Source organism: Balaenoptera acutorostrata, chromosome 15 (genome assembly GCF_949987535.1).
Source record: "Balaenoptera acutorostrata chromosome 15, mBalAcu1.1, whole genome shotgun sequence".
In the NCBI taxonomy this organism is placed as follows: domain Eukaryota; kingdom Metazoa; phylum Chordata; class Mammalia; order Artiodactyla; family Balaenopteridae; genus Balaenoptera; species Balaenoptera acutorostrata.
The window spans coordinates 6,257,423-6,281,309 of record NC_080078.1 but is presented as its reverse complement, the minus strand read 5'-3'; the positions used below and the strand labels follow the sequence as shown (position 1 = coordinate 6,281,309).

Sequence of the window (23,887 nt, the reverse complement as noted above, 5' to 3'; positions counted from 1 at the left end):
GCTCCGCTAGGCCCGGCTAGCAGCTCGCCGAACGCCCACCTGAAACCATGCGCGCCGGGAGTTGGCGACGCGGACTGCGCCTGCGCAAGGTCGGCTTAGGCACACTTGGGATAGGTCGTCCGGGACGCGGAGACGGTTGCGCGGCGCGGCGGCGACGGGACCGGGGGTGACGCGGGGTCAGGACTGCGGGTGACGCGAGGCGGGGCGGGGGTGCCGTGGGCTCGGCGGCCGAGGTGGAGCCGCGTTCACTGGGTCGGACCCTTGGAGTGAGTTCCTCTTTGATCCTCACAGGAGCCCGGCCTCCGGACGAAGACTGGCCAGAGGGGCAGCGAGGGTCGCAGCCAGAGTCGGAGCCGGCGGCGTCCGCTGAGGAGACCGAGGCTCTAAAGGCCGGTGTGGAGAGGGGGCGGGTCGGCCTGAGGGTCTCGGGGAGCGTCCGGGGAGGGGCTGGTTCCCCAAGGGAGGACGGAGGCCCCGTGTCTCTAATTCAGGGCTTAGTAACCCGGGCGGGTTGACGAACTTGGGGAGGAAGGAATTACACCTTTATTGTCTCAGTGTGAAATTTAGCAAGTCCTTCCGTGACTGACCGAGTGGCGTTCGCTCTGCCCAAAACGAAGTCGCGATTGCAAATGGGGATGAGTGTAAATGATGGTTGGAGACAGAGTATCTGCAACTCCGACAAACTCTTCTCCAGTTGTCGCTGCTTGGACATGACGATAGGACTTGTTATTTAATGCTGGAAAAAGAAGCATCTATACTAATAGAGCATAAGTTTGTTTTAAAGACATTTTGGTACCTGTATCAATATCAGTAATTAAAATTCTCTGTATTTTGATTAACGTGTGTAAACCGTTTATTTAATGTGGTCACTTGAAAATTTAAAATTACATACGGGCTCGCATTACGTTTCTCTTGGAGCTTCACCAGGTGCAGAATGGTAAAGGCCCTCTGCACTGGTGTCACTAGGGTGCTGGTCAAGAGAAGCTGTTTGATACCATTCATGGACTTGTGTTCAAAGCCAGCCAGTTCCAGAGCTAGTGGATCTCGCCCACCACACTGCTGCAGGGCCCCCAGCAAGTCAGTCCCCTCCCTGGGCCACAGTTATTAATTTGTCCAACCTGCTGTCCCCTCTGAGGTCTTTCCACCTTCTAATATAACCAGGCCTTAAAATGTGTTCATGCTCGTTATTCTGATTTTTTTTTCTTTTTTTTTTAATTCAGGGAGCTTTCTTCTCTCTTCTTTGAATGAGTTTAAGTATTCATCTGTTTGGGGGAAAAACTTTTTGTCAACTGACAGAGTCCTTAAATTGGGCCGAAAGCTCTCAGAGTAGATAAAAACTTCCCCAAATTGTTTCTTAAATAACTAAAACTATTCATATTCTCCCATCAAAGTGAGTGCATGGCTTTGTTCATAGGGGGTATTCTGATATATATATATATTTTTTTAATTAATTAATTAATTTATTTATGGTTGTGTTGGGTCTTCGTTTCTGTGCGAGGGCTTTCTCTAGTTGGCGGCAAGCGGGGGCCACTCTTCATCGCAGTGCGCGGGCCTCTTACTATCGCGGCCTCTCTTGTTGCGGAGCACAGGCTCCAGACGCTCAGGCTCAGCAATTGTGGCGCACGGGCCTAGCTGCTCCGCGGCATGTGGGATCCTCCCAGACCAGGGCTCGAACCCGTGTCCCCTGCATTGGCAGGCAGATTCTCAACCACTGCGCCACCAGGGAAGCCCTCTGATATTTTTTTATTAAAGAGTTTCAAATATGTAGACCAGGATCTCTAGCCTAACTGTGCAATAGAAGTATAATGTGAGCACGTATGTAATTTAAAATTTTTAAGTAGCCGCATTAAAGTTTAAAGATTGTGAAATCAGTCTCAAATTTTCTTTAGCCCAGTATATCGAAAATATTATCATTTCAACATGTAAAAAAATATGTAGTTTACCTTCTTTTTTTGTACTATAAGTCTTTGAAATCTGGTGTATAATTTACCTTTAAAGGCCATCTGCATTTAGTCTAGCCATATTTCAAGTGTCAATAGTCACATTGGACAGCACAGCTGAAGCCCATTTGTCCATGAATTTTGCAGAAGAGAAATGTTTAACTTAACTTCCCTGTGCAGAGGCCCAGCATGCCAGTGTTTTTTTCCTAGTAAATGGTAACGCTATAATTTTTTGAACACCTATTAAACCCCAGGCATTATGCTAAAAACATCTCATTTAATCCTTATGGCCTTGTGGTAGGGTGAGTGGGTCTTGCAGCTGAAGGAATTGAGGTCCAAGAAGGTCAAGTAATGGGCCCAGTCACTCAGCTCTGGCCAGGGCTCAGAGTCAGCTCTGACTTGAGTGCCCAGTCACTTAGGTCGTGGCTCAGCGATACAGATCAATAGTTTAGGTCTATCGAGTGCTCACCATGCTGCACCTGAACGCTGAGATCTGAGATTGAATCATTGCTACGGTGCTGTGTGGGCGATGTTATAGTTAACTCCAGTTTATAGCCGAGGACACTGAGGCCAGAACAGTGAGTGCCCAGGGACTCAAGGATGGTTGTTCGGTGGAGCTGAAATCTGAACCTAACCCTAACCCTAGGCCTACTTTCTAACCTCAGGGCTCGTGCTTGTACCCACCTTCTCGGTCTTCTTTCTGCCTTTTGTGACTATGAACTCGCGTTGACTTTCACTATTTTGCTGACCTATGCCAGGCCCTGGAGGGGAACGCCAGAGATGGACCTCGTGAGACTCTCGCGGCTCTTCTCCGGCCCCTGCCCCATGGGATTGGCCATCCTGCAGCACCTTGACCCCCTCAGAGCCAGGTGGGCCGGAGGCCGGGAGGGGCCCATGTGGCCGAGGTCCGCAGGGCTGATTCGGCTAGTGCCAGCAGCCTTCAGCAGCTCCCTCTCTCGGCTGCCCCTCGGCCCGCGGAGCCAGAAGAACACAGGCAGCCTGAGCTCTGACCCAGGCCAGCCCAGCCCCACAGCCACCCAGGAGGAAGGGGAGGAGGAGAGCTTTGGGACTCTTTCCGACAAATACTCCTCCCGGAGAATGTTCCACAAATCGACGGCCCAGTTGTATAACCTGCGGCTCAAGGAACAGAGTGTTGAAGAAGATGAGGAAGGGGAGCTGCAGCCAAAAGCATGGCAGGGCCCGAGAAACACCCCTTACTGGTACTTCTTTCAGTGCAAACGCCTGATCAAGGAAGGAAAGGTAGGGAACCTTTGGATTCTGCTGCTCCTGGCTCCTGCTTCCGCCGTGCCGCGATATTTTGTGATGGGCCGCCCAACCTTCCAGTCATCTCTAAAGGGTGGGATGCTGAGGGCTCCTCTCTCCTCTCTGTCTTCACTCCCCCCTCGATGCTGCACCAGGCGACCCGCCAGCCTCCCTGGCTTTCAGCGCCCCCTCCTTCATGCTGGTCCCATCTTCCTCTTGCCAGCTCGGCCATCCCGTGGACTCCCCATCTGTGTATTCAGCTGCCTCCTCACCACCTCCCTTATACTTACCCTCGGTGGCCTGCAATTTTTGTTCCCAACTTTGATTTCCCTATGCTTACTTCATCTCACTCAGTGGTAACCCCATTATTCCATCTGCCCAGGCCACATGCCATCAGGTCATCTCTGAGTCTTCTCTTTCTCTCACCAGCTCTAGCTTCAAAATTTCTCCCGTCCTAACTTCTCACAAACCTACCCCTGAATGCCCAGGCCTAGCCTTCTGCTCGCCCCCCTCAGCTATTACGACACTTGTCTCTGGGCTCCCCGAGGCTCTCTCCACCTCTTTCCAGGATGTGGGCTCGCAGCATGGGGCCATCCCGTTAAAGCAGAGAGCAGGTGGCCTGACTTCTCTCTCCAGCTCTCCCAGTGTGTTCAGTGACACTGCGGATGTTCATTTCCTTAGGTATTGATAACGACATTCCATTTATATTTAAAAATCTCTTGGAGGTATATGTCGAAGCTTTGGTGAATGAAGTGACAGGATGTCTGAAATTTGCTTTCAAAAATTCAGTTTGCAGGAGGAGTGCAGGGTATAGATGAAACAAGATTGGCCAAATGTTAATAGGCATTGTAGTTACACTATTCTCTTTACTTTTGTGTATATTTGAGATTTCCCATAATGAAAAGTTGAGAAATAAAGAGAAGCCGGAGTCCTCACAATAGCTTATGAAGCCTGCAAGAACTGCCACCCGCCCTCCACTCCCCTTACCTCTCCGCCCGCATCTCCCCTCCTTCACTTACTCTGCTGCAGCCTCCTCTCTGCTCCCACAGCTCCCAAGCACACTCCGGCCTCAGGGCCTTTGCACTGGCTGTTCCCTCAGAGAGCCACGTGGCTCCTTCCCTCACCTCCCTCAGATCTTTGTTCACCTGGGCATCGCCCCTGCCTCCCAGAGAGTTCCCCCATGGCAGTGGGGTCAGGAGCTCTCAGGTGGTGGGAGACTGGTGGGCTTCCTTCCTGGCCACCGCGAAGGCCCATGGCTGCAGACCACGGGCACCAAGAGGCTGGTGGCAGAGGCCCAGGGTGGGTGTTTGTCTCCTGGGCAGGCCTGAGCTTGGTCTCAGCTAGGGTCCCCCAGCCTCAGTCTCCCTCCCTCTGCTGACGGTCTCTGAGGCCACCCTGAGTCCCCCCCGTTGTGTCCTCCCCCCACCCCTCTTCCCCAGCTGGCCGAGGCCCTGGACCTGTTTGAGAGACAGATGCTGAAGGAGGAGCGACTCCAGCCCCTTGAGTGCAACTACACCGTGCTGATCGGGGGCTGCGGGCGGGCCGGCTACCTGAGGAAGGCCTTCCAGCTCTACAATGACGTGAGCATGGGCCTGGGGGCAGCAGGGGCCAGGCTCCGTAGAACATGGGCTTTGGGCCCCAAGAGAGCTGGGTGCAGATCCTGGATGTGTCACCTGCTAGTGCATCACCCCCTCCAGCCTCAGCTTCATCGTTCATAAAATGGAAGTGATCTCAGATAACTACGTGATGACGTGGAACGTCCTCCGGTGCCTGTCCGGGCCGTGGCAGGGCCCACCAGTCCCCTTCCTTTTCCACTGCTACTCCCAGTTAGTTTAGTTTGTGTTCCTTCTGTCTCACTCCCATCCTCACGCTACACACGGGTGCACACATGCACCTTTCTTCCAAAGCTGATCCTTTGAAAAAGGGCTTTTATTTCTCTTGGAAGATGGTTTTACTTTACATTTGCCCACCTCTGGGGTGTGTTGTATTTGTCATTCTCAGAGCCAGAAAGCTGCTTCCTTCATGAGTCGGGAAAGAGCTGTGCCTGAGAGGACCATAGACTCTAGCAGAAGTATTCCCATCTTCTCCTGTAGCCAGGAGCTGGGAACAACCTTTATTCCAGCAAGAATTCTTGGGAGCCCTAGTCTCGTCATTTGGGCCTGGCCCGTAGTAAGTCCTTAGTACACGCTGTGGAATATGTGAACACACACGGAGCATCTGCCCATCCTTGAAGTGGGATCACCGTCTTCCTTTTTCAGATGAGGAAACTGAGGCCTGGAGGGATGAAGTGCTATGTCTAAGGTTACCTCTCTCTCTCGAGAGTGCTGGACTTGGGAGTTGAGCCCAAAATGGCCTGAGAACAGGGTTCTGTACACTCTGCAAAAGCTGGTTACCTACCCTCCGTCAGGTTGCCCTTCCCTGGGAAATAGCGAGTGCTTGGCTTTACCAGGAGTTTCTCAAACTCCGTCACCAGGAGGGCTTGATAAGCCCAGTGTCAGCCCGGGGTTTGTGACTCAGCGGGGGTGGGGTGGGGGACTCCTGAGACGTGCTGCAGGGACGAGCTCCCGGCTGCGGCTGCTCCCGGGGCCTCTCTCTCGTGATGCTCTCCCTGTAACAGCCTTTCCAGGTGACCGTATCACCCCCATTTTTCCAATGACGAGCTAACTTACGACCCCTCGGGTAGTAAACATTGGAGCTGGGGTTTGATTACCGCCCCCGTCCACCCTTTCCCAGACCAGATCCACCCCTTGGATCTTAACAGTCAGGGTGGCCTGGTCGGCCACAGAGCGGGAGCGTTGGGGAGACCCTGCTGCAAAAGCACCCCAGGCCCAGGGTGGACTGCCGAGCACCATGGGGAGGACGGTTTCTTGTTTGGAGCATCTGCGGTGCGGGGTCAGTTCCCAGAGCCCCTCGGGCTGAGTCAGGGGTTCAGAGAGCCCAGCTCTGCGTGTCACTCGGCTGTACGTTGTCACAGGCCCGGCTCCCAGGCCTGTTCAGTGCGGAAGCACAGTCCTCTCTAGCTTCCTCTCAGGGTGGCCGTCGCCTGTGCATCGGGCTGATCCCAGAGCCACCTCCAAGTTTCTCCCCGTCTCCACAGATGAAGAAGCGAGACCTGGAGCCCTCAGATGCCACCTACACAGCCCTGTTCAACGTCTGTGCTGAGTCCCCCTGGAAGGACTCCGCTCTGCAGAGTGCCCTGAAGTTACGGCAGCAGCTTCAGGCCAGAAACTTCCAGCTCAACTTGAAAACGTACCACTCCCTGCTGAAGATGGCCGCCATGTGCGCAGACCTCAGGATGTGCCTGGATGTGTTTAAGGTGGGACATCCCTTCCTTCCTGCTCCCCATTCGGGGCCAGTCCCACGTGGCAGGGTGTGGGGCTGTGTTGTCTGTGTTCCTCATGCAGGAAGGTTCAGGGGCCGATGAGACAAGCCCCGTACTGGGCTCTGGGGTTCACAGGTGAAGCCCGTGAGACCCTGTTGTCAGAGGCCTGGGTCTGGCAGGCAGACAGGCCCCCAGCCCTGTGAAGGCGGTGGGTCGTGTGCAGTCCCGCCGGACGGGACTCCGCGGTGCCGTACCAGAGGGTGGGCTTCGTGGCGCTGAAGATGAGCCAGTGCTCACTGAGGGGTTGTTCCAAAGGTCCTGTAAGGCAAGTCGTGTGCCCCCACTTCACAGATGAGGAAACTGAGACCAGGGAGCATGATGCCTTGCCCACACTCCCGCAGCGGGCCAGTGGTGAAGCTGGGACTTGAAGCCAGCTCTGTGCAATTCCAAAGCCTCATGTACAGGGGTTAAAAGCGGCTGCTGGGGTGGCCTTTGCGGAGAGGCTGCAGAGAAGTGACCGGAGCAGAGCCAGGAAGAGAGGCCTGGGAAGGAGAGGAGGAGGAGGTGCAGGCAGCAGTTAGCTCTGCTCAGCAGCTGGTACTGAGCTGGCCCGGAGCCGGAGTCAGGCCCCACCTCTTCGAGAGGCGCAGCCCTGAGCTTGACCTGGGGTGTCTGCCCTTAGCCAGCCCCATCGGGCCTGGGCCTGGGCCTTGGCTCTTCTGCAGATTCTCATCCGGCCCTCTTTGTTCCCTCCCCCAGGAAATCATCCAGAAAGGACATGCGGTCACAGAGGAGACCTTCAGTTACCTGCTCATGGGCTGCATCCAGGACAAGAAAACAGGTTTCCGATATGCCCTGCAGGTCTGTCCCGCCTGGCTCTGCGTCCTGTCTCTCCTGTTGCCCTGCTCGCTCCCCCTCCGTGTGCCTGTGTTGGGTGCAAGTGATGATCCTGTGTGCGCTACTTGAGCACTTGCTCCTGCCCTGTGCTGGGTGTTTTTATACTTGTGATCCTTTGGCCTTCCCACAGCAGATGGCAGGGAGGGCGGGCACGCGGAGGAGGCGCGGCTGCCGCTCCAGTCGGGGCACGGCCAGCCCACGCCCTCCCACTCCGCTCGGTGGCTCTCTGTGCAGCCGGCCCAGACCCGCTGAGCTACAGTCCCTGAAGGATGTCCGACCCATCCCCCACTCAGCGTCTCTGCGTATGGGACCCAGGAGTCAGCATTCAGTCCTGAGAGAGCCTCACGGACGTTAAAAGTTGAGACACGCTGCTCTAATCCCATCTCAGCGCCCCCCTTATCAAGTGCGGAGGCGGGATTAGCACTGGTACCACAGCTGCCTCCGCAGCTCCTCAGGGGTGGGAAGGACCTGGAGCTCACCAAAAGCTCTAACTTCAGGTGCGGCCCACAGACCAGCAGCCTCAGGCTCACCTGGGGCTTGTCAGAAATGCGGGGTCTCAGCCCCACACCGGCCTCGTGCAGCCAGATCGGCACTTCAGCAAGATCCCCAGGGGGTTGGTCTGCACAGAGTTTGAGCCCCAGTGATCTGGGACAGCCCTGGACCACGTGCCTCCCCTCTGCAGACCCCCTGGAAACAGTGGCTGCCGGCCATCCCCTGGCTGCTTGCCATCCCCTGGCTGCTTTATAGACAGGATCTGGTTCCTCCCTCTCTTTGGCCTCGATCTGTTCTAGTGAGAAGTAGTCTATCACGCTAGCAGCCGGTTTGTGTCATGCACTTGTTAAGCTGCCCAAGCTGGGCACCGTAGCCCCGTTTTAGAGACGAGGAGGCCGAGGCTCCGGAGGCTGAGTAACTTGCCCAACGTCTCACAGCCGCTAAGAAGCAGAGCTGCGATTTGAACCAAGAATCCCTCCTGCCACGGGAAAGCGTCTGTGTCCCTGATAAACCTCAGTTCTGTCAGCGTTCCCCATGGAGGTGGCTTCCCAGACCCTTGCCCTCCTCAGGACGCTGTCTGCTGGGCCGCGGCCCTCTTGCGTGTGGCACCCACCTGGGCCTGGCCGGCCCTGACTCGTAGGCACACTTGACGTGAGCTCCTGGTTGCTGCCCGTGGCCTCCCACTGAGCCTCGTGGGGCATCTCGTGGCATCTTGGTGTCAGAGTGACTGCAGGTGGTCAGACTGCCCCCTTGAGAACACACAAGTGTGCTAGACTCCTCGCTGAGGGGTGAAAACGACCTCAGCTCGAGGGGAGACGGGCCTGCCCGGGCCCACAGCTTGTGGGGCGCTCTTCCTGGCGGAGGCCCCCCTCCGCCCGCGCCCACTCCGTGCTCTCGAGGAAGCTGAGGACGCCAAGTGGGGCAGGGCACACGGCAGGCACTCAGGAAGGGCAGCTGAGTCGAATCCTTAGGTCAGCCTGGACTCCTCCAGCACCTAGCCTCTCTGGCTGTCCCTCGCAGGGGAGCAGGGAGAAGGGCCTGGGAGAGCCAGAGAGATGGAAGTGTGACACGGTTTGGGGGTGAGCCAGAGGGGGGGGGGAGCGGCGCCCCGTGGAGGCCCCCAGGCTCTGGGGTTCCTAGTGGCCCAGAGCCTGGCGTCTTTCCCGTGTCGCCCCCGCCCCCACGTTTGCCGGCTGGTTGCTGCCTCGCGCTGCCCGCTCTGCTGAGGGCTCTTCGGAGCGGGAGCCGGGGGTGAGGCCTGTCTCTCCTCGGCAGGTGTGGAGGCAGATGCTGAGCCTGGGGCTCCAGCCGAGCCGGCACGGCTACAACCTGCTGTTGGGGGCAGCTCGGGACTGCGGCCTGGGGGACCCGGCGGTGGCCTCGGCGGTGCTCCTGCGGCCCAGGGAGGAGATGGTCCTGCTCCAGCCCCCGGCAGGCGGGCGGCAGGCAAGGAGGAGAGACGGGGTCGGGGCGGACGATCGCCTGTCAGCCTGGCTGCACGTGGAGGCCCTGGAGAGGCAGCTGTTTCTAGAACCTTCTCAGGCACTTGAGGGGCCTCTGGAGCCTCAGGAGGCTGGAGCCCCTGGCAAGGCCCAGCCTGGGGTGGAAACCAAGGCGGAGGCTGACCGCGCTGTGGCCCTCCCCTCTGCGGCCCCGGAGCCGCCTCCCTGGGGGCTGGAGGCCAACCTCCTGACCCCGGGGGCGGTCCCCTCGGCTGTGGTCTCCTTTGGGACCGTGACCACCCCAGCCGACAGGCTGGCCTTGATGGGGGGCCTGGAGGGCTTCCTGGGAAAGATGGCGGAGCATGGGCTTCGGCCCGACATCAAAACCCTCACGCTGCTGGCGGAGGTGGTGGAGCCCGGGAGCGCCGCCGAGTCCTCGCTGCTGGCCGTCTTGGACGCGCACCAAGTGGAGGCCGACCTGACCTTCTTCAACACGCTGATGAGGAGGAAGAGCAAGCTGGGCGACCTGGAGGGGGCGAAGGTGAGGGGCAGGGGGGAGGCACAGGGCTCCCGGCTGGGCCCCTCCTTCCCCCTCGGACCCTCCCCTGCCAGGTGTGTCAGCCGTTCCCGCGAGAGGGGCGCAGGCTGTCCGGAGCCCCTGGTGAAAACCTGGGAATGAGGTGGTGAACCAGCCATCCTCCCCGCCCTCCCAGGGGGGCCACCCTTCAGCCCCACCCCCGCCTCGGGGACATCCTCACACTCACTCTGTGCTGGATTCTGTTCTCAGAGCTTCACATCCACTCGTTTCTTTACTGGCCATAGCAGGAGGCTCCGCTGGCCTGTGGCTTTCCTCGTCTCACAGATGGCGGCGTTGGGGCCCTCACGGGATTTTTGTCCATTCGTACAGCGTATTTCTGTGTGATGCCCCTTTTGCCGGAAGCTCTGACCTGGGCTCTCCTGACAGCTGACAGAGGCAGCCTCTGCCTTCAGGCCCTCAGAGCAGAGCACAGCTTTCTCTAGAGCCCCTCCCTGGGCCCCGCCCTGACCCAGCCAGGTTGAGCAGGCATCCTCTTCCTCAGCTCCTGCCCGGGGGCTCCCTCGGCCCGCACTTCCCATGCTGTTGTCGGCTTTGTCTCCTGCCCTGGACCGCAGGACCGCCATCCCCTGAGGCCCCCGGTGGTCGATGGACGTCGAAGGCCCGAGTGCAGGGATGGATGGTGGCCGGGAGAGGAGCAGAGGGGGCAGGAACGTGACTGGCATTCGAAGAAGGGATGACCTGCTACAGACGGGCTGGAAGGCAGGGAGGACTCGCAGAGCAGCTGAATCCTGGGGAGCTGGGCCTTGAGGTGCTGACAGGACACCCGGCCCTTGAATGCTGGGCCAAGGCCGGTGCCCGGTGTGGTCGGCAGAGGGAGCCACGAGGCCTCAGAGCAGAGCCGGGCCCTGGCGCCTCCAGCATTCAGCCGCGCGCGCGGGCTTCACCAGAGAAGGCTTTTGCCAGGGCTGCTGGACTACAGCTTACGGTGATGCCACGTCTGTCCCCACAGGCACTGCTGCCAGTCCTGGCAAAGAGGAGAATCGTCCCCAACCTGCAGACATTCTGCAACCTGGCCATCGGGTGCCGCAGGCCAGGGGATGGCCTGCAGCTGCTTGCAGACATGAGGGTGAGCGGGCCCGGGCCCAGGCAGGCCCCGTGGTGCTGAAGAAGAAAGCTGGGGCGGGGATGTGGGGCGCGAGGGGGCCCTCCCGAACTGCTCAGGCCTCTGCCGTCAGGGTAAGCTGATGGGGGTGGGGCAGGAGAGTGGGGTCGCTCTAGCTGCGAGTGTGGAATGGTCAGTGGCCCAATTTGGGAGAAAGGAAACCCTGGTGAGGCGCTGCAGGAATGGGCGTTGAGGGCCAGGGGTGTTATGATCACCAAGGTGGTGGCCGTGGGGTGAGATTGAGGGGTGGGGGCAAGTCTTGGCCCCAACCCTCTAGAGGGATGGAGGCCATGATGGGAGCAGGGAGGGTACCAGAATTCTCGGGGGACGGGGGTGCAGTGAACCCACAGGAGGCGGTCTCCTGCCCTGAGGTGGTTTACCGCCCGAGTCTGCTGCTCTCTGAGAACAACCCTCTACTTGCTGTCCAGGTTCTTCAGGGCTGAGAGGGCGGGGTCCTCAGCCACCTGGGATGGACCCGCCGAGCGGGGGACGTGGAGGGGGGCGTACAGCCCGTTGTTGCTACGAGGTCCTGCCCTTCTCGTCCCTGGTGGCTGGCTGCAGAGCAGGCCTGACTGGCAGGGTAGCTCCCCAAGCCCGACGTGCCACCGGTGGCCGCTCTGTCCCAGCCGCTGCCATCATCTCGCTGACGGCGTGTCTGTGATGTTGCAGAAATCCCAGATGACCCCCAACGCCCACATCTACAGCACCCTCATCAACGCGGCCATCAAGAAGCTGGACTACGCCTATCTCATCGACATCCTGAAGGACATGAGGCGGAACAGGGTCCCGGTGAATGAAGTGGTCATCCGCCAGCTGGAGTTCGCAGCCCAGTACCCACCCACCTTCGACCGGGTAAGTGCGCCAAGCTCTAACGTGCCCGTCGTCTCCCTAACCAGCGCCACCCCCCACCCCACCCAGTTCTGACCTGCTGGGATTGGCATCCTTTTGCTTTAAACTGTCGGTGACTTCCCTTGGGGAAAATCCCAAACTCCTCAGACCACGGCCTGCGAGCCGCTGTTCACGTGGCTCATTTCATCTTAGGCCACTCCTCCCTCGGTGCACTGTCAGTCCCACGGCCTCTTCCCTGCCTCGGGGTTTTTGTATTCCCTCCACCTTGAATAGGCTGCCCAGCTTTTCACATGCCTGTGGTTCCTTCTCATCTGGTAGGGTCGGCTCAGATGGCTCTTTCTCAGAGGTGCCCTGCTGGCGGCCCCCCTACAAGCACTATTCCTTTTCACCGTGTTTCACAGTCGGTAATTACACGCACACGTGTGTGACTCTTGCCTTGAGGAGATTGTAAAAGCCCCTAGAGGTGGAGACTGTCTGCCTTGCTCACCTGGGTCCCTGGTGCCTGCCTGTCGTCCGGCGCCCAGCATAGATTGTTGTTTGTCGAGTGAATGGGGACGGCAGGAGGGCAGCGACAGAATCTGATTTGTAACGGCCACTTCTCTCCTTGCTGTTCTGAGGATATCAGGCTCCGGGGCTTTGGTTTTTAGGTCCGCTGAGTCAGACCCTGTGCTGAGCACCTCCAGAGCAGCTGTGGCCTGACTGGGAGGGAGACAAGTCGGCCAGGACACACCAAGCCAGGGGACATGGGGTCAGGGACGGCTGTGCAGGGGGGATGCTTGAAGGCTTAGTAAGAGCTAGTGAGACAGCGGTGGAGAGTATGCCGGAGGGCATAGCTGGGCATCTTTAAACAGCTGATTGTTAGTCTTATCTTACTGATGCCTCAGAGTTCTTTAAATATTCTGGACACTAGTCTTTTGTTGGTTCCATGTTGCAAGAATCTTCCGGTTGGGGGCTTGTCTCTTCGCTGTGCAGGGCCCACTAGGGGTCTTCTCAGGTTCAATCAACAGTCACCAAACTACCAGAAGCCTAAAGCTTATTGTATTCAGCCATACGTTCATACTCCCTTATGGTGGACTTACTTCTATTTGTGATCATCAGGTTTTTGCTTCACGTACTTTCAGGCTCTGTTGGGTACAAGTTTAGAATTGTTAAACCTTTTGAACCAACCCTTTTATCATCATGTAGTAACGGTCTTTATCTCCTACGTTTTGTCTGTTTTTTCTCTGGTCTTCTGTGTGTTCCTCTATCAGCTTTCTCCTGGTGTCTGCCTGGCACGTCTCGTTTCCTTTCCGTCTTCCCTCCTCTCCTGAGACCTCTGCCGCAGCGCTGAGATGACAGTCAGAGGGAGGCAGTGCCTGTGCCTGTGGAGGCACAGCTGGTGGCGCCCAGCGATTCCCGCTGTGCGGGGCTGGGGCGCCACGCCTGGGTACAGGAGCACAGCAGCACAGACTCAGGAAGGGGTGTAGCAGATGAGAGAGAATCTGGGTCTGCCCCATGGTACAACTTTGTTTCTTACCGTACACTGCTCGGTGTTGAGCAGCTTTTCTGCCCTCTCCCTTTGACCAACTGGAAGCAAGAACAGCTTCCCTGAGCCCTGAGCCAGCTGCCATGGTTTGGGGTCAGTGGTAGGTAGCATGCAGTGAGTCTAATTGTGGCCCCTCTGAGCCTTGGAACCCCACGCTTTTCCAAATACAGTACAAAGGGAGAAACACCTACTTGGAGAAGATTGATGGCTTCCGAGCTTATTACAAGCAGTGGCTGAAAGTGATGCCAGCAGAGGAAACCCCCCACCCGTGGCAGAAGTTCCGGACCAAACCAAAGGGAGACCAGGACACCGTCACTGTGGCCGATGTGGACAGAGGCCCTGGGGGCAGGTGATGGGGAGACCCTGGGGGACCTCCAGCAGAGCTGGAACAAAGTGCATGGCCTTCACATGGCTCTGCGGGAGCCCAAGAGTCCCTTTCATATTCAAGACACGTGAACGTGCCGGTGTAGCTGCAAGCTTGAGGGAAAGGTCTGGTCCACAGTAAGAGCTGCAGCTTTTTGCAGGCATTGGTCTGAGGTGCCCAACAAGTTCATGACAAGTCCAAGAGCAGCTTGGGCCACCTTGGTTATGTCATCTTAGGCCCTCCTCGCCTGAGAGGTTGTCACCCCCATCACTGATGAGAAAAGTAAGTGCTCAAGGTTACATAGCACCTGTGAGGTGGATCACGCCTTAAGGGCGACTGGTCTCCAGGGCTTGGCGCTGTCCCACTGGGTTCCACAGACTGCTGGCTCTGAAAGAAGGCAGGCAGGACCCAAAAGGTTTAAGAGTTTTATTTCTACAAATCACAGCTGATGAACACCAAAGCCTTCACACGTAGAGACCATGCTCCTACTTGGGCCTGGGGAACTGCTCTGAGGAAGAGCTGCTCCCAGGAAAGGGTGGCGTGACAGGCAGAAACCTGCGCAGTCCAGAGTCCAGGGCGGAGAGGGGTCGGGCCCTACGGCCTCAGCCAGAGCAGCCCCGGCAGCCACAGTGCGTGCACTCGATGATCCGACCCTGCAAACAGAGGACAGCTGAGACCCCGCACCCCTGCCACAGGCCACACGCCCACACGCAGGAATCCTCCTGCGGGAAGGGTGGCCACGGGACATCCACTCCCCACAGGACACTCCTCAGAAACCCTCCGCGACAGTGCTGGATGGGGACAATTCGGTTCCCTCGTGAAGATGGAAACAGCTGCTGTTGACACTGCAGTTACATCTCTATGTGGATTTAATTTATGCAAATTCAGTGTACACACTTGCTCCCAAAAAAGGAAAAAAAAAAATCTGTGTGAGTGATTCTTGTTATTCTGCAAAGCAAGCAGGGCACACCTACAGTGAGCTAGGGGTGGGTCTGCTACCGCTCAGGGGGCTCAGCGCCAGGGGCCTCAGGGCCTCCTCTGGGCTGGGGAACTTTCCACTGTGGCTCGGGAAGAAGAACAGTGTGTACTTGAATCTGTGTGGCAGCGGAACAGTCTTGCCCCCAGGCCAGGTGTGGCCTAGTGTCTGGCCGGGGAGGGGGGGCCCGCCCAGCAGACAAAAGGCCCCAGCGCAATGGTGTTTATGTTCCTTTTTCTTCTTTTTTGGAGGAGCAAGACTCTGGTCTAAGGAAACAAGATCTGATGGTGAAACCCAACTAAATCTGAAGCAGGCTCTGTTCCAGCCACAGGTCTGGGGCAGCAGCCCCAGCTAGACATGACCATGGAACCCCGGGGCTCTCGCAGGAGCAGGGCTTCTGCTGCTCCGCCACCCCTCCTGCCCCCGCCAGAGTCCAGCACCAGAGCCGCCCCTCAGGAGGCAGCCCGTGCTCGCTCTCCACTGCTCCACGTGCCCGTCCTTGAGCTTCCAGATGGTTCAGGGGGACAGAGCTGCCTGCTGAGCTAAAGCCCTTGGCCCAGAGCCGAAGCCCTACAAGCTGTAACTAGTGCTGCAGCGTGAAGGGACCTTGTGATGAGGGACTGTGTGAAAGAAGACATCTGGCCTGACCTCCCAGCGGGGACCACGGCAGTCAGCCGAGGGGCCGCGCTCAAAGGCCGCTAATGGCCAACAGCCCAGCAACCCTTCCCTGCCTCCTGCGGCTCCACTTCAGAGGCGTCTGTGCGTGGAGCTGAGCTACTGCACCCCCAGCCGTGTTCCCCAGCCGCCCAGGAAGTTCTGGCAGGAGACGCGGTGATGCTAACATTGAAGTGTCACTGGGAGGAAAAGGAGGCCTGGAAAAAAGGGCGGCTGAAGGGCAAGCACTGGAGGGAAAGGGACAAGCTCCTGCTGACTGGCCCACCCTCCCGGCCACCCTGGGGGTGGGTATCATCAACCCCATTTGGTTAAGTGAGGAAAGGAGCCCAATAACTTGCCCAAAGGAGGAGGTGGGACTGGCCCCCAGATGCAAGATCATTACTGCCAAACTCCCCGGCATGGATTCCTGACCAGAGGGTCTCACTCCTGGCGGGATGGCCAACCACAAAACAGAACAACATAAAACCCCTTGTGGTCAACTAGGGCAGAATCCTGACAGTAACATCACACCCAGTCAGACATGACAGGGGTGGAGACATTACCACTTCCAGCTTGCTTTTGGGGACCCGGCAAATGCAGTTTGTCCCAAAATTGGTGTCCCGTGTCTGAATGCACCGCAGGCAGCATAGGTTCTCATATCCCTGCTTTTTCCATTTTGCGATCAGGTTTTTATCTGCATAGCCTTCTTTAATACAGTATTCATACAGTTCTGTCAAAAAGATGGGGAAAGGGCATCAGACCATAGTATAACAAAGCTCCCCCCACCCCTGGCCCATCACTACCCACCCTTAAAAAGAGTATTTAGCCTGGGGCTTCCCTGGTGGCACAGTGGTTAAGAATCCGCCTGCCAATGCAGGGGACACGGGTTCGAGCCCTGGTCTGGGAAGATCCCACATGCCGCGGAGCAACTAAGCCCGTGCGCCACAACTACTGAGCCTGAGCTCTAGAGCCCGCGAGTCACAACTACTGAAGGCCACGCACCTAGAGCCCATTCTCTGTAACAAGAGAAGCCACCGCAGTGAGAAGCCCACACACAGCAACAAAGAGTAGCCCCCACTCGCCACAACTAGAGAAAGCCCGCGCACAGCAACGAACACCCGATGCAGCCAAAAATTAAAAAAAAAAAAGTATTTAGCCAATGTTGGCCTGGCTCCTTTCCTTTTTTGGTGCTAAGAAACATGATGACACTTGCTGAGGTTTCAAGAATTAAATAAATCTGAAAGCTACTCAAGTTGGGAAGGTCAAGAGAGAATTTGGCCAATTACCTCTGCTTATGGCTTTCCGCTTGTAGAAGAGGTCAAAAATATAGCGGGTTTTCTGGTGATGGATCCTAAAGATGGGCCACAGAGATTCCACTTTCCTCTTTCCCTCGTGAGGTTCTGTTTCAGCTGGAGAGAAAACACATGTTTGTTTTTTGGGGGATAGGGTAGTCTGCATAGGATATAGTGTTTTTTTTTAGTAAGTAGGGATAAAGAATAAATACTTTGTACCCACTAGGATGACTATAATCAAAATGACAAGACAGTAATAAATGTTGGCGAGGATGTGGAGAAATCAGAATCCTCATACACTGCTGGTAGGAATATAACATGATGCAGCTGCTATGGAAAAGTCTGGCAATTCCTCAGGAAGTTAAACAGAGTAAGCATATGACCCAGGAGTTCCACTCCTAGGTATATACCCAAGAGAACTGAAAATGCGCTTGCACACAAAAACCTGTACATGAATGTTCATGGTAGCCAAAAAGTAGAAGTCACCCCAGTGTCCATCAACTGATGAATGGTTAAAATGTAATCTATCCACATGATGGAATATTTTTCAGTTATAAAAAGTAATGAAGGGCTTCCCTGGTGGCGCAGTGGTTGAGAATCTGCCTGCTAATGCAGGGGACACGGGTTCGAGCCCTGGTCTGGGAAGATCCCACATGCCACGGAGCAGCTGGGCCTGTGAGCCACGATTGCTGAGCCTGCGCGTCTGGAGCCTGTGCCCCGCAACGGGAGGGGCCGCGATAGTGAAAGGCCCGCGCACCGCGATGAAGAGCGGTCCCCGCACCGCGATGAAGAGTGGCCCCCACTTGCCGTAACCAGAGAAAGCCCTCGCACGAACCGAAGACCCAACACAGCCAAAAATAAATAAATAAATAAATAAAGTAGCTATAAAAAAAAAAAAAAAAAAAGTAATGAAGTACTCACACATGCCACAACATGGATGACTCTTGAACACGTTATGCTCAGTGAAAGAAACCAGTCCTCACAGACCACCTATTGTATGACTCTGTCTATACAGACAGAAAGTAGATTAGTGGTTGCCTAGATCAGGGAGACCCCTGCTAAAGGGGATGGGGTTTCTCTGGGGGGTGATAAATACTGTAAAACTGATCATGATGGTTGCCTAACTCTGTGAACACACTAAACGCTGCTTAACTGAATACTTTAAAAGGCTGAATTTTACAGCATATGATTTAAGGCTCATTAGGGCTGTTTTTTTTTTTTTTATAAAGATAAAGCAAAAGGTAAGCCACATGACTTAAACATTAATTGCTTTAAATTAAAAATGCCTTTTAAATTAGATAAATTAGAAAGCAAAGGTTTTAAAAAATCAAAGACATCCTCTGTTAATACCCGGGTCTCTATCCTTCCAGACCTATTTCTCCAGCATAATAATTTCTCAAGATGATTCTGGACCTACAGATGGGCATACTAACAATCTTTTAAGGCACCTCTAATTTCATTTCCCAACCAAAATCGTTTAGGGAAAAAAGAAAGAAAGAAAAAAAAAAGACAAGTCTGAAAGTTCTTAGCATGGCGAGCCTGCAGGAAATAATGGCTCTATCAAGACATGTAGGATCAGGTAGCAGCTTGCACCTGCCAAAAGGCAAGTCTTTCTCTTAGCATTACAAGCTGATCTTTGTCACCTCTTCTCGGTTTTTAGGGCAGAGGAGAAAGGTGAGAAGGGTTAAGAAACCTATACCTTCATTTCTCCAACACCGAGGCTGTTCTATTACCTAGAATTTGTAATTCAGCTCAATAAACAGGATTCTGTGATCCAAGTAAAAGGTGTTGAGGACTTAGCAACACTGCGTGTCTGCTATGGGCGAGGCCATGCTCCAGGTGCCCAAGATACGGCAGTGGGCAAGACACAGAAACCACAGAGCCATGATCTGAGAGGGAAGCAGATCCGCCCCTGGTGGTTAAGTGGTAACGGCCACAGAAAAGAAGGGAACAAGGAAGGGGATGGCGAGCAGGGAAAGAGGGGGACTGCCACTTTATACTAGTCATCAAAGGAGACATCCGCTCAGAGACCTTAAGAAACAAGATGTGCAAGGTGGGCTGGGGGTGTGGGCAAAATGGGTGAAGGTGGTCAAGGGTACAAACTTCCAGTTATAAATAAGACCTGGGGAATTTATAGCATGGTGACTATAAAGTTAATGATACTGTATTGTATATTTGAAAGTTGCTATCAAAGTAGATCTTAAAAAGTTCTTATAAGAAAACAACTATGTGAGGTGATGGGTGTTCACAAAACTTGTGGTAATAATTTCACAATATAGTCATATATAAAATCATGTTGTACACCTAAAACAATACATTGTATGTCAATTATATCTCAATTTAAAAGAAAAAGGGAAAAGAGGGGCAAACGTGTTTACAAGGCAGAGCCAACAGCAATGAAAGGCCCTGAGGTGGGACTGTAGCTGCGGGTCAAGGGGCAGCAGTGTGGCTGGGGGAGGGGGGGAGGGGACGGAGTTCAAGGGGTGCGGGGAGAGTGTGCCTGACCTGGAAGGCCACAGAAGGACTTGGGTTTGCTCTGATCGGGGGATGAACCACCGCAGGGCCCTGAGCAGAGGGTGATGTGATCTGACGTACAACCTCAAGCCCTCACCCTGGCGGCCCCGTGGAGAAGACTGCAGGGCGAGCAGGCACCCAGGTGACAGGTGAGGGTGGCCTGGACCAGGTGGTGGGGTGGAGGGGCTAAAAGGAGTCGGATTTTAGATGCGTGAATTCTCCAAGGTTTCAATAAGGATAACTTCAAACATACACAAAAGAAAACAGTATATTGAACTCCCAAGTACCTTCCACCCAGCTTCAACAATTAACATTCAGGTACTTGTATTTCATGTGGTTCTCCCTACTTTTAGGAGTTGGGGGAACTGGAGTATTTTAAAATGAAACTTCTAGTGTTGAGTCAAGGCTGGAGAAGACATTTGTTCACCGGAGTCGAGAGTGTTTCGGAAAGCCACGTGACTAGATGGGATGACTGAGGGAAGGGGGGGTGGGGGCCATGGAGCTCCTCAGGCTGCCATCCTGGACCTGGAACCTTCCTGTGCTTCTGAGTCATCTCTCAACATTTTAATCGTAGCATCACCCACATTTTAAAAATTTCTTTTTGGACCCATTTTCACAAGGTCACGTGAACATTCTTGGATATCATTTTGTACAGGTTCGCACACACAGTAGAAGGCAGCTTTCAGTGGGCGATGTGGAGTCCTGCCGCTAGGAGGGTATGAAAAGAGGCCAGAGGTAGGGGACACTGTGGCACAGACGAGACTTAGGTTTCTGCCTCTTTGCTAATGCCCCAAACTGCCTATTAACTTCACATTTCAATTAGTTTAAAGTACTTGTAAAAGCAAAGTTATTTACAAGTCCTCGTTACAGCCCACGGAGATAGTGCCGTTATTTCTCCGTCACCCATAAAACCCCTGCCACACATAACTTCCCCCACCTCTGCCCCTTAGTCCCTATAAGCAGGCTCTTTTTGTTCGGGGACTTATAGGGCAACAGTGGCTATACAAAAACTTGAGTAGCAAGTTAAGAGACATACAAAGAGCTGGGCAGTTGTGCTGAGCTAGGAAATAACAGGGACAAACTAGGAGAAAACAGGAATTTTCCTTCCTAAGATAAGAGGACCAACTGCTTCAATAAGTGTGAGTTGTCCTGTAAATGGCCCTCAGATCAGAAGGACAGGCCTGGCAATGCCACTGGCTTTGGGCCTTTGTAGGCCCAAGGCTCCTCCATGGCCTAGGAGTGTGGCCGCAGATCCCACAGGCAAAACTTGCGCGGAAGGCTACAAACTGGAGGCTGGCAACCTCCACCAGCCTGAAGGCTGGCAGCCTCCACCAGCCTGAAGGCAGGCTTTGTTTGCCTCCTCCCACAGACACTTTTAAGTTTGAATTTTAAATTAGAAGAGTTCACACAGAAAAGCTGAATTTCTGCTTATCTTGGAAAAAGAAAAACACTCAGCAAATCTGGCAAAGCTGAGGCTGCATCCCACATGGTAAATGGCCCTGGGTGAGCAGCAGCTTCTCCCCACCCCCAGAGCTCCCCACTGTTCCCAACACTAAAGCCAGCTCTGGTACCACCTGCCATCCACTCTGTTTTCTTTATAGTGGAAGCGAGAGAAACATGAAACTAGGTCTTAAAACATGTGTATCAAAAATGGGAAAGCAGAGAAGAACTATAGGTCTAAATAAAAACAAGAGAAAGAATACTTCTTTTGACGGTAAAGAATATCACATCTAAATGCTCTCCCTCCAAAAAGTCACCCCTTAAAAAGAGGAAGTAGGTTTATTTGCAAAGACTCACAAAAATCTCTTCTATTACAGCAATCTCTAAGTTCCTTTATGTTGAATAAAGATCTGTTTGGGGAAGAAATCTCTCAGCCCAAAATGACCTGATTACTGCAAGTTCTGGGTATTTAATAGAAGTTACCTGATACAGTCAGCTTCAAAGGAAGCAAAGTAACTTAACACCCACTTACTACTTATTGCTAGAGGTATGACTTCATAATAACAAAGGTTAGATTAATTACCAAAAACCTTAAAAAAAAAAAAAGATCGCTTTAAAAAGCAATTCAGTAAGTGGTTATACTGTGATAGGGCCGACAGATGCTTGTGGCTTCAGATAAAATTTCCCAAAACTGCACACTACACTGACTCACAAAGTGCAGGATCACACAACATTTAGAGGGAAGTGAAGATGGTGCATTCTGCAAAACTGGTAGATGATGCGAAAACAAAGTGATGATGAAAACAGAGACTCACAAGAAAAATCTGAATAAAAATGTTTCAGAAAATTTGGAAGTGAAAAAGAACAGGATTTCCCAAGTAAATATGTTTTGTATGATTTTAAATATACCTCTAACCAACACAGCAAATAATTATAGGTAGACTACTTGATCTATACTCCCTAAAGCTCTTATTTCAAAAACATTTTTGAGGACCTTTTCATTTGTATTATCTTACTTTCTGGCATTTATAGTATTCCTATCAGTTAATAAGCAAACAAAACATGTCAGTGTCAGGAGGCCACAGTGGTACAGCCTGTCTCTTCCCATTTATCCTTGCATTTATGCCTGGCCCCTTTAAGCATGTAAGCCTGTGACCCTTGGACACAGCCCACTAAGACAGGAACTCCCCGACTCACCTTCTCTCATCTTTTGATCTAATTCATCCAATGTTGGCTCGATCAACTCCCAGCCATCTGGGGGAGCTTTCCGGCTTCTTTTCACTTTAGGCATTTTTTTCCCCAGAAGATAATCTGCAAAGATCTGTGGGGAAAAAAATTAAACGAATTGGTTTCTGAGCCTCAGATCCCCAAAAGACTTCACAAGCCACAACTCTGGTGCACACTCATGTCCCTAAATCTGTTTCCTCATCTGTAAAGGGGGGATAATAGAATCTACTTATGGGGCCATTGTGAAGATTAATTATATGTAATATGCCTGGCATTTAATGTGTGCTTACTAGATTTTTGCTGTTATCATTAACTGACATCAACTATGAGCCTGTCCCTGTACGAGAACATAGAACAAAGAATAAGACACACACTGTCCCTGAGAAGGTGATATTCTAGCAAGGAAATACAAAGTGAAAAGGGAATTCCAACACAGTGTGAGGAAGACTATGGTTGGGAGAGCGAAGAAGATGAGTGTTTAAAAAGGATAAAGACAGTGTGAAACCAAAGTACCTTAGGGTCTGTTTCCCAAGAGTGTATGTAGCAGAAAGAAAGATCTCTGGTCTCTTCAGTTACAGGTTTAGGTTCTTGGCCAGCTGTGACTTTGGAGAGGTCACCTTCCCCCTCTGGTCCTCAATCTTGTCTATAAGACGAGGACAGTGTATTAGCCGGATGGGCAAAGTCTCTTAAACCCAACAAACACACTACATAAAGTCATGTAAAGCCCAACAACAGACCCGTGCAAATCTACATAGCAAGTCATTTTTCAAACCGCATGGCATTTCCTAGGTGGCAAAGAACTCAGGTTAATGATCTCATCTTTAAGCATAGCGGACTCCTCTCTCCCAAGTTCATTGAGTTCCTCCCCCCTGTAGGGTGCCTGACAAGTTTATGAAGCCCCGCCCCTCCCTTTCATGAATTCTCCGTAACAACCTTACAGATGAAGATCAAACTACAAGAGGTAAACTCAGGGTCGCACACAGCTGGGAAGTGGAAGAGTCCGACTCTAATCGGGGGCTCCTGACTCCCAAATCAGTGGTCTTTGCACTTGTCTCCCCTGCTATGAAGCTAGAGACGGATGGAATCTGGTCCCTGTCCCAACGCGCAAGGGCTGGGAGGACAAAGACACGGGAATGACCACTCTATTAAGACCCAGGGAGATTCGAGGGCCTGGCCCAGCCGGGGAGTCACAGGAGGCCTCCCAGGGGAGGTAACAGCTAAGAAGTAACCAGATCAAGGAGAAAGAGGTGCGGGGCCGTAAAAGAGAGGTGGTAGCGCTCGGAAGAGGCGGCGAGCGGAAAGGCGTTCGGAGGGAGGGAGGGAAGACATTACAGCCCGGGTTGTAGGAAAGGCCCAGAGAGACGACTGCATCTGAACCGGGCTTACGAGAACAAGCAATATTTAGACAAAAAAAGTTCCAGGCGGAGGAAAAAAAGCATGGAAAATAAAGGGGGAAAAAAGCCTAGAAGCAAGGGAACCCCCCAAATCTCTCATCCCTTCGGCCGAACGAGCAAAGAGCCGCCTCCTCTCTGGAACTCACTTCGACCTCCCGGTCCAGAGGCCCGAACCCGTCCCAGTTCAGCTGTTCAGATCGCCCTTCTGGGCCAATGCAGACCTCCGATCCCTGGCCCCAGCAGTCACCAAGGTACTCGAGAACAGAGGAGAAACACTCACCACGTCCTCCGTCGCCGTCGGACGCCCCTTCTCTATTGCCTGCCTCCGCTTCCGAAGTTATCCCTTCAGGATGAGGTTCTCGCGGAGCCCCGCCCCACCTAGCGCGGAAATTTCGTTATCTTAGGTGTCCGCAGCTCTGCCTGTACAGAATTCCAGGGCCGCTGTCGCCTTTTGCCCTCACTTCCCGGGCGGTGACTGGCAGGCTTACGCGCTTCTCCCGGAGCGGGGGCTGAGGGTTCTGTTGCCCAGCAGCGCGCGTGCGAGCCTGGGCTCAGGCAGTACGTGGGACAGTCCGGCTTCCCTGAGGTCCCCGGTC

At 54.0% G+C, this 23,887-nt stretch overlaps 2 protein-coding genes across 10 annotated transcripts; one reads left to right on the top strand and one right to left on the bottom strand.

The window, feature by feature from the left end:
- Nucleotides 1-40: 40 nt before the first annotated feature.
- PTCD1 (pentatricopeptide repeat domain 1) lies at nucleotides 41-15,988 on the top strand. 7 transcript variants are annotated; one of them, XM_057530067.1, is made up of 11 exons: nucleotides 41-176; nucleotides 292-389; nucleotides 2,699-3,200; nucleotides 4,643-4,783; nucleotides 6,301-6,519; nucleotides 7,285-7,386; nucleotides 9,190-9,897; nucleotides 10,904-11,020; nucleotides 11,726-11,908; nucleotides 13,601-13,775; nucleotides 15,022-15,988. In XM_057530067.1, exons 3-11 carry the CDS (start codon nucleotides 2,721-2,723, stop codon nucleotides 15,123-15,125), a joined length of 2,229 nt encoding a protein of 742 aa, XP_057386050.1. In that variant the 5' UTR covers nucleotides 41-176; nucleotides 292-389; nucleotides 2,699-2,720; the 3' UTR covers nucleotides 15,126-15,988. The 7 variants fall into 7 exon arrangements, with proteins under 7 accessions (XP_057386050.1, XP_057386054.1, XP_057386055.1 ...); XM_057530071.1 differs by having other exon boundaries at nucleotides 13,601-13,779; nucleotides 15,029-15,988; XM_057530072.1 differs by having other exon boundaries at nucleotides 13,601-13,779.
- BUD31 (BUD31 homolog) lies at nucleotides 14,206-23,728 on the bottom strand. Of its 3 annotated transcripts, none has more exons than XM_057530080.1 (6): nucleotides 23,572-23,728; nucleotides 22,411-22,540; nucleotides 21,868-21,991; nucleotides 16,711-16,833; nucleotides 15,988-16,154; nucleotides 14,206-14,447 (listed from the first exon to the last, which is right to left on the bottom strand). In XM_057530080.1, exons 3-6 carry the CDS (start codon nucleotides 21,959-21,961, stop codon nucleotides 14,397-14,399), a joined length of 435 nt encoding a protein of 144 aa, XP_057386063.1. In that variant the 5' UTR covers nucleotides 21,962-21,991; nucleotides 22,411-22,540; nucleotides 23,572-23,728; the 3' UTR covers nucleotides 14,206-14,396. The 3 variants fall into 3 exon arrangements, with proteins under 3 accessions (XP_057386063.1, XP_057386065.1, XP_057386064.1); XM_057530082.1 differs by lacking the exon at nucleotides 23,572-23,728 and adding an exon at nucleotides 23,438-23,457; XM_057530081.1 differs by lacking the exon at nucleotides 22,411-22,540 and having other exon boundaries at nucleotides 23,572-23,720.
- Between the last annotated feature and the right edge of the window lie 159 nt (nucleotides 23,729-23,887).